At 27.7% G+C, this 10,592-nt stretch overlaps 1 protein-coding gene across 1 annotated transcript in view; it reads right to left on the reverse strand.

Annotated features, from left to right (window-relative positions):
* The window catches only part of LOC111619201 (ubiquilin-1-like), a 74,505-nt gene extending 64,328 nt beyond the window's left edge, over positions 1-10,177 (reverse strand). The window contains exon 1 of the mRNA XM_023360918.1: positions 10,021-10,177. Within this exon, the coding sequence (XP_023216686.1) occupies positions 10,021-10,119 (99 nt within the window). The 5' untranslated portion in view covers positions 10,120-10,177. The remainder of the gene's footprint in view (positions 1-10,020) is intronic.
* Positions 10,178-10,592: the final 415 nt, after the last annotated feature.

Raw genomic sequence — 10,592 nt, forward strand, 5'->3', positions numbered from 1 at the left:
TTAAAGAATCTGTGCTTCTCACATGTACAGTACAACTGTATGTGGCCTGTTCACGCGCCGGAAAACCTTCTGATTTATTCGTGTACGCATCAGACGGAAAAACAAAAAATATCGTGTATCCACAAGCACTCCAATAAATAAATAGAATTGAAACGACACTTTGAAATATTTTCCCAATTAAAATGAATAATAATAATAATATAATAATAAGTTTCAATAAAAATGATAAAATGTAAATTTAATTTTATCATAACGAGTTTGCTTGAATTTTGTTTCTTCTGAGATTGCAGCAATGCGCGATGGGTAAGCTAGTACAAAATAAAATTAAATATGTACATTCTGACCACACTTTGTTTCTCTGTGTACTGGTAATAACAATTTTAAAGCAATTTTGGTATTTTTGAAACTGTGCCAGTAATTGTTTAGTAATTCGAACACAAATCACTTTATTTAAAGCAATTATCAAAATTAGCAATTATGACCAACAAAATGTCATACAATTAATTCTATTATATATCATAGCAAGATTTAAATATAAATAATGTTATTCCTTATAAAATAATATCTTGCTTTTTTCTGTATTTATGAAATTATATAAATATTTGTTTACTAGACCATTTTCCACAGATTCATCAAGTAAAAATATTATGAATAATAATTATAGTAGAGAAATAGATAAATCTTGGTACAAAAAATATAATAGATTATAAAAAGAATGACATCATGAAGTAATGAAAACACAAACTCAAAGATATCTTTTAAGAGTACAAGCAATTACTATATACAAGCAAATTTGAATGGTAGAGATATTAATCTCCCTTTTTTGGAAAACAGATTAGTACAGTGATTCCAAAACTTTTTGAGCCACCTCCCTCTTAGTTCCAATAAACTTATATCTGATGCCCCGAACTATATCCCAAATACCCCTAACCCATTTTTCCTTGTGTGAAAAAAACTTTGAAATATTCTTAGAAAAACTTTTATATGAACATCATACTGTGTCTTTACCATACATTGTTCTCCATAACTGGAAACCATTAAATGCAATGTTTCTTCTTACCTATTTTAATGGATGAAAGGGACTGTTCAGTCAGTTCCCTAACTCCAGTGCCCCCTGCTTCTTAGCACCCCCACTCCCTAGGGGCAATAGTGCTTGCTTTGGAAACCACTGGGCTAGTGGTTGAAAAAAAAAACTGTTGTTAAATTGTAATTTTTAAAGAAATTGTTGTTGGAAAAAATAACTTAAGATGTCAAAGAATAAGTTTGTTGTTAAACAAGGAATTATAAGTAGCTATGTATTATGTTATGAAATAACTGAATGTTTTAATGTAAAATTTTTTAGGAAGTTATAAAAATTATAATGTATGAAAAGGGACAGATATACACAGTTTAGTTACAACTTCTGAATGAAAAGAACTGAATAAAGTTGAAATGCGTTTCACTATAAGTAAAGAATATTGCTGATGATATATATATATATATACAGTAGAACCTCGAAAACTCGACCTAATGTGGACCGAAGGGTGGCCGAGTTTGTGAAAATGCCGAGTTATCGGGAATGGGGTTAAAAAAAATAAGTATGAGTATTTCCTCAGAAAATACTGTACTGTACTTGTATGTATTGTTTACTTGAGAATATAACAGAGAATAAACTGCCCAAATACCCTTAAACAAAGGAAAACTATGTACTTTATGAAGGCTACGTACTTTACTACATGAAAATGAAAATTAATGAATACACTGTGTACAGTAATTTACCTGATAAGACAGACCTCAGAAAAATACTTTGAGAGCTTTTATACTTTTATAAAGCTGTCTATAATGAAAATTAATTAACTAAGGATTTTTTTAGCCCTGCCAAGGTGTGGACCAGTTATCCGGAGTGCTAAGTTATCGAGGGACGAGTTTTCGAGGTTCTACTGTACATAAATAAAATTACTAGAGTATGATGAATTTGTAAAAATAGATCTAGTAACCCTTGTAGTAAAGTCTAGTAAAAGATGTTCTGAATTTATACTCAAAACCCTTGTTTAGATTACAGCCTATATATGAAAGCATCTTATCCATGAAGAAGTCAAATATCTTTAAAACTTTTTGCTTTTGCAGCTTACACGTGAGAGCAACTTACAGATAAGGTTTTAATCTTTTCTATGGTGCAAGGTCACATAGGCCAAGTTGCACCATAAAACACCAACAAACAACCTACCTTTAATCTTTTCTTCTAATGTTAAAATTAAAACACTTCAAAACATTAGGCATGGCAAAATTTATTGATATTATACAAGAAAAACATTGTCTTGTATGATATAGAATGAGGTAAATATTGAATATTCATCTTATCACTTTATTCAAGTTATCTTCTTTTTTCAATTTGATTGAAATTATCTTTTCTAATCATTTACAAGTTTATCAGTTTTAACTACTATGATAAGTGAAGCAAATGAAAAATTCATTAGCAGTAAAATTAAATCAAATTAAACCAATTCTGTAATATAAAGGATATTCATCTTATATACATATACAGATACATACATACACACACAATCAAAAATGTTTTCCACTTAAAATGTTTGATAAAAAAAACTTTGAATATATTTTAATTGGAAATAATTCATTACACATTTAAATGCAAAACTGAATAATTAAAAATTAGTAATAAATCACATTGACAGTTTTCTAATGCTTTATGATTTAAATTAGGCTAAGCATTTTATTAACAAATACAAAATTACATGTCAAAATAGGTATTTGTAATACAAATCATTTAAAGTAAAAATGCATATCAACACACATTTATTTGTATTTTATCATCTCTCCTGCTGTCAACTTGGAATAACCAACAAGTCAAAAAGCTGCATAATGTAGTATAATTTTGTAAGATTTGAAGCACTCCAATTTGAATCTCACTTCTCTGTTCTAATTAGTTGTACTTGCTTGATGAACACCTTTTAAGATTGAAAACATTTGATCATTAAAGTTTTGCTGCTTTTTGGTGTTGTATATCTCAAAAAGAAAAAGAATTGCATCATGTTCTATTTCAGGGTTTGAAACAAAGTGCTTCGGATTAATATTTTATGCAACCCACTTTAGCTTTAAGGATTGTACCAACTCCTCTCAGCATGGAAACCACTAATCTTACAATGTATTGTTATCAATTCTGGACCATCTTCAAGTTGCACAAGATTTGAAGAATGTTGTTTTTCAATTTTTGTGTTTACTATTGACCACAAATGTTCAATTAGGTTTAAGTCTTGAAGATATGGAGGCCAATCTAGTGTTTTGATCTATTTTGGAACCAGGACATAATAATCTTAGTTGCATGCTTCAGATCTATCTTGTTGAAAAGTATGCTTCTCCAGGATATCACAGTAGACTTCTTTATTCATGATCCCATTGATAAATTCAAGACATCCTACACCTCTCCAAGACATACAACCACAAATCATTTTGCTACTCCCTCCATGTTTAACAGTTTTGTCAATATGTTTTCCTCCAAAGCTTTTCTTGTATGTTTCCAAACTTTGACAATTCCATCTAATTCAAAAAGATTCACTTTGGTACATTCTGATCACAAAACTTGTTTCCAGTTATTCACAGTGCCAAGTTTTGGTACTGTTTTGCCCATGCTAGACATTCCTTCATATGCACCTTTGAAAGCAGTAACTTTTTTCTAGTTTCACAACTTGTTAGACCACAAATCTTTGTAATCAATTTCTGATTATTTGATAACATGCATATACTTGTTAATCAGTTCATAAAATATTGTTTACTTTTGGAGCTGATAAAAGTAGTTTTTCTAGCTTCTTTTTCTATTCTCATAAACTGAAGTTTTCTTGGTCATCCAGAAAAATTTGTTCCAGTTTCAAGGTTTTGAACTTTTTCATAATACTTTTAACAGTGTCCATGTAAACATTAGTTATCAAGTGGATTTTTTTATAACCTAATCCAGTTTTGTTAAGTTAAATAATTTTTTTTCTTGCTTGTGATAGCCTCTTTTTACCTGTCTGTATAAATCAATTTTTGATTAATTCAAAATGTCAATAAAGCCAATATTAGATTGGATTTAACTCTATTTCTATTTACTTTATATAAGACTCACCAAATAAACGATATCCAGTTCATAAGCAAACAGAAAAATTCTTTCTACAAACGTTTTCATCTATATGTAATAGACATCTTCAGGTATTAATGATATCGAACTAATGGCTAGTAGAATAGAATGTTTTTGAAAGTTCCATTTAACTACGTAATTCAAATATGTTCGAATTACGTAGTTACATATTCGAATTATGTAGTTAAACGGAACTTTCAAAAACATTCTATTCTACTAGCCGTTAGTTCGATATCGTTAATACCTAAAAATGTCTATTACATATAGATGAAAACATTCGTAGAAAGAATTTTTCTGTTTGCTTATGAACTGGATATGGTTTATTTGGTGAGTCTTATATAATTAAATACCCAGTTTTTTGAAATACAGTATATTGAAGATGACTATTTACTTTAGTAGGATTTTCTAAAAATGTTAGTAAATTTCTTTTCTTAAGCAGTATTTATACAATTTTTCATAGAATATGATTCTTTCATTGCATTAGGAATCTTCAATTGCAAATTAAAAAATTAATCCTTTCTAAATTTATGGAGGTTAGAAAATTTATTTTAATATATAGCTACTACATATAATTTTCTACTTTATATATTTGCTTTCATTATGTAAATTAGTTGATTTTCATAAAAGTTACTCAGCATTGCTAGAATTAAAAATTAATGTTTTTAAAATATTATATGTAATGTACTTAAAGCTATAAACTTTTCAAAATAAAATTAAATTAGTAACAAACATTGCTTTTAAAATCTTCATTGGCAAAATGTATAAAAATAAAATGCTTGAATTAGATATTTCATTATATTGAAATTTTAAATTCTGGATCACTGGCATTATTTGATTCAAGAGATAATTAAAAAGTCCTTATACACTCAAAAACAGAATGTTTAAGAACTTTTCAATTGTCTATATAGAATTCTTTTCAATTAATATTTTAATAATTTACAAGTATAGTCATTATTGCGAAGCCTGACACACAGATACTCAACCAAACAATATAATTAATGATCAAATAATAAGTAATTTGGTATTTAATATTTAATTACCATCAAATTACTTAGTATTTAATCATTAATTATAGTGGATTTATAGCAATTGTTTAGGTGATCATTTAAATTAAATGATTAATTCAACCAAACAAAAATAAAATAGCATAGTCTTAACAACTTTTGCTGAGATAGTTGACTGGGATCAAAAAAAAAAAAAATGGATATTACTAGTGGAGAAAAGCAGAGGTTAGTCTTCCACTGTTGGAAAGCAGGTTTCTATAGACACTTGAAAAATATTACTAACAAAAAAGTTGCCATATAGAAAAATTTAACATTATTCGGTTGTTTGAAAAATACAGCAATGAATTGCATAAATTTTCCAACTATTATGAGATCTTATTTAGAAAATAACTTTTATAATTTTATTACAATATAACTTAATAAAATTGTGTGTGGCACCATCTGTTATGAGATTTTGTCATAAAAAACTTTTAAAATTTTTAATTACTATAAAATGGTAAAAAGTTTCATTTAGAAGATAGGAGGTGAGTTTTATAAAAAGTATAAATGTTAATAATGAGTAAAATCATCATTAAGTCTGGACCCTACTGGAGATACACACAACCCCTTTATCTCCGCCTCCTCGACCTTTAATTAATTAACCACCAAAATTCAATAGCACCAATGCTACTCATATACACAATGCCAAATTTTGTTAATCTTTACCCCATCCTGAGATATTAAGTGAAATACATGCCAACATACAAACATATCCATGAACATTTTTCCCTTTTTGGATTCAGGTCTCAAAATGTGGGGATTTTCAAAAAAACTCTGAGGGTCAAATTTGATGATTCCAATACTTTCCCTTGTTATGTATACATAACAGCTAGGAAAGTAAAAATGATAAAAAGAGAAGAGAAGAGAAAGCAAGAACAAAAGCAGGTTTATGAAATCTCTATTAAAAATATAAATAAAAATTTTTAAAAATCTAATGGCATCTAAAGCATAGAAGTAGAAGAAAAAGAAAGACTCATTCTTTGATATTGCAACTACCTCCAGTTTATGTTCTCCATTTTTTTTTTATAATGTAATTTTTTAAACTACATATATGTAGAAAAAATACTGCATTACTATCACAATAAATTTGTTTATCGTAACTCTAGTATCATAATTTTGGGACAATTTAAAAAGAAAAACTCCATATGTACTGTACATACATGACATTGTAAATCATTACAATGATAGATAGTTATATAATCCAAATGAACAGATTTGGGAGAAATTAAATAAATGTCCAAACAGCATAATTGGTAATCTGAATAGTAAGCAGATACTCCAGATTTAAATTCCATTCTGGGTCAATATTCTCTTTCAGAATATTAAATATTAAAGTTAATTCAAAAGTGATTAAATAGTTTAGCCTAATTATATCCAGGAAGAAATTCACTTTTTAAATATTAGATTTAAAAAAAATCTATGTCTGAGAAATTCTTCAAGTTTACCTCCCTTTCATATAGCAGTAATTATTACATTGAAAATAAATAAGAACATTAGCCTCAAAAATTAGTTTCATTCAACAAAGGAATTATTCCATTACCACAATAAACTGAGAATATGTTGAAAAATTATAGTATTGATACTAGATGAATTAAACATTTGAAGCTCAGCAAGCAATGTTTGAGATGATCTATCATTTTTAGTTTCGAACAAATGGAGATTAAAACTTACTGATATTACTTCATATCAACAAAATGACTCTGTATAACCTCAGAAATCATTAATTGCATTTTTATAAATGATTAAACTTGATTATATTATTTTAAACTTAAAACCAAAAATTTTGTTTCCCAGAGAAGCATTACAAGCAACAAAAGACAAGAAATACTAATAAAAAAAATTGTCATATTCTTTGAAAAATAGAATACACCATCACATCTAACAAGTTTTAAACATCCATTATAAAAATGAACTGAAATTCTCCATTTACTTTTCTATTCTAAAATTTATTAATTAATAAGATAAGATACCGACAGAATAATTATATAAAACTAATTTCAAAAAGACCAACTATTTTCCAAATACTGCACATAATTATTAAATTACAGTTCCAATAGATAAATTATAAAAAAAAAATAAAACTTCTAAAATCTAATCTGTCTGCAGAAAGAATCAACTTTAGAGCAATGTCATGTATGATGTCACATAAAACTAATCAGCACAGTCTCTAATGATGTCAGTACTATTTGCTTAATATGTCAAGCAATATGTAAATTTTATTTCATTTTCTCTCATTAGATAACAGAAAATTTTTCCATTAATTGTGTTAATATTTTACAGCATGTATTTAACAACTATAGCAAACTTCCTCGTATTCAAAATACCAGAATATGAAGCTTCCATAACACTGTTCATAATAGTGATGACATGTTTAACAAATGAGGAAGAAACTGGAAGTAACTTGCCACAAATATGTGATCAATGGCTGATGCTCACCCAAGCTGATTCTTTCAACAGACTATAATAGTCTTTTCTTTTTGCCCTAGGGCAGAGACAACTCAGGTTGTCTCATGCCCAAAGTGACACATCAGGAAAAATAATCTGACATACACTTTTGGTTTATCACTTGTATTTTTTCAATCATCATTTCACAGTTTATCATCTGATAATTCTTTTTTCAATCAGTTCCTTTATATTTATTTTAATTAAAGCATATTTGTTTCATTTCATTAAATACAGTTATTTAAAATCTAAAATGCTTTGGCACAAAAACATTTTTAAAGATAATTGTGCTCACTATATGGCACATGAACTCAAAAGATACATCATAACCCAAGGGAAATTAAGAGAGCATTTTTTCATTGTTCATCATAGACATTGTAGGACATCTCTGATATATCTTGATCATAACATTTCTGAAATTTTTTGTGCTTCCAAACTCAAATTCAAATAGAATTTCTAGAATTCCAGAATGATATTTTTAACCATCACAGCCATCAAGTATAGCTAAAATATGGTAAAGATTAGAATCTAATCATTCTAAAAGATGAAGTATAATAATTAGACTAGATATAGAACATCATTGACTAATGATTGTAAAAAAGTATTTCCATATTTCCTAGAAATGCCCATTGAAAACTAATCAAAATAATCATGTATACATTAACTATTATTCAATTTTTCAGTAGGTGAATATAGTTTTTTAAATTATAAAGCAGCAGAAAATTTGGAATAAATATTGCCAATATAAATTTGGATTTATGTATAAATTATATTTTTACAGTTTATTTGTGCAAGCTACTAGATGCAGAGATTTGTATTATTCATTATTATTTTTAAATAGTACAAACAACAGAAATATAATATACCAAAAATCTATTTTTTAGTTAAAAACTTTATTTCAAAACATTTTTTAATAAACAAATATAACTTTTGATAATATTTACAAATGTTTAATGCTTAATGGCAAGGCTAATCAATTTAAATATTTAATAATTCTTACAGAAAGTATTAAATTCAATTACTGTGTAAATATAAATTTAATTCATTACAGAAAAATATCATTCATACAACTAAGGTTAGGAGATCTAGGCACTAAAAATCATGTAAGTTAAATGACTTTTTGTGTTTAGATGTCCTAATCTTAATCACAATTAACAGAATTATAAATTTTCATCCACTTTACTAAACTTGTTTTTTTCAAATATCGATCTTACTATTGTTGTTTTAAGAAAAAAAATTTCATTCAAAAATAAAAAAATTTAAAACTTTTATTTTTTATACTTCAATAAATAATATTAAATATTACATCAAATATTTAATTTTAGGATAATCAGTACAGTATGAGGTATAAACAACAAGAGGAAAAATGTTGACTGTATACATAGTTTTTCTCTTCTTTAATTGGTACATAAGGAAGATAAACCAGGTAAAATTATCCAGTGGTTAAGATAATTTTTAAAATATTAATTATTTTTAAATTTAAACAATTTTTATTATTTAAAAAAAATGTCTAATTTGAAAATCTAAATTTACATTTCCACACAAATAATCAATAGGCTCAAATTCTATAGCAAAGTACCGAAGACAACTTGCCCACCAGTGGCCAAGCGGTTCTGTTCTCCAAACACCGGGAGTTGGGTCTTGGGCTTGCGCCTGTCCAGAACAGCTGGCCACGTGGAGTTTTTCAGGTTTTCTCCACATCTGTAATGCCCAAATAGGGGCCAGTTACCTTTAAAAAGACCCCTAGGCAGATCAAATGTTGCATTGCTGTAACTTAAACTGATGATAACTTTTGAAAATCTCAAAAAAAAAAAAAAAAAAATGTTAACTTTCTGCACATTTTAACACAAATAATCCAAACACACACTCACCCAACTAATTTGAACAGATTAGAACATATCCATCTGCACATAAACACCAGAAACATTTATAAAATCATACTTAAATACATCACAGATATATGATCACACTACAAAACAAAATTGAAATAATTGAATCATATTTCATGTATTATATCAATAATAAATCATATGATTAAGTATTTTTATCTGCTTTTTACATTGTATGAAAATTGAATTTAGATGGTAATTAATTCTTAATGTGCTGTGGTTATGTGTAAATATGTAAAAACCATTACTAAGATTTCTATGAAATGTTGTGTTGTAATAAAAGTAAATGGTCCATGAAAATAATTTGTATATTGTAAATGAATCAAAATACCCGTAAACGTCAGTATTATAACAAGAGTAAGATTAATTAAGCTTATTTATATTGCTTTTTCGATAAATATACAACTTACACACTAAAATACGGAAATACACTTACTTACTTACTAGGCCTAACTACAAACTTTAAGTAAAATATGATCAAAATTTATAGATTAATTAACAATAAATTATTTCTGACACTACAATGCGTTCTTACTTGTTTTACCGTATCCGTATCATTGACTTCTACTGTATGTTTATCTTTCGCCGTTTTAATAACGAGCTTCATTTTCTTCTTCTGCTCACTGTCCGCCATGACGAAGCGTTCGCGTTCGTGTTAGATTACATCATAACATTTCTACCGGGCGAACTCTAGCGGTTGTTTTGTTACTATGCGAAAATTATTTTAATATATTTTTATGATTTAATCCGTAAATTTTAATAATATTATTATTATTTATAATGTATTATTGACGAAAAATTATAAATAAATTTAGGTTTATATGAACTCGATTGTTGAATATTTAATTGAGCTTCCTATACAAGACCGATGCGGACGAGCAGTTAAAATAAGGCGATATTGAAGATTAAACCAATCAAGTATTCTAAATATCAGGATTAAAGGAGACGATTGGTAGGACTAGTTGTTGACGTTTAATGTCGTATCCACCTTTACTGTAGTTTTACTTCAAAATGTCGGAAGAGTCGCTATATAGTGCGTTCGACGGTCAAGGCGGCAGCCTGCCGCGCTGGGGGACCCGTGTTCGCATCCGGACGGGTCGAGAAATA

The sequence above is a fragment of the Centruroides sculpturatus genome, unplaced genomic scaffold, assembly GCF_000671375.1.
Source record: "Centruroides sculpturatus isolate CEXI.00-Female unplaced genomic scaffold, Cexi_2.0 scaffold48, whole genome shotgun sequence".
NCBI lineage: Eukaryota > Metazoa > Arthropoda > Arachnida > Scorpiones > Buthidae > Centruroides > Centruroides sculpturatus.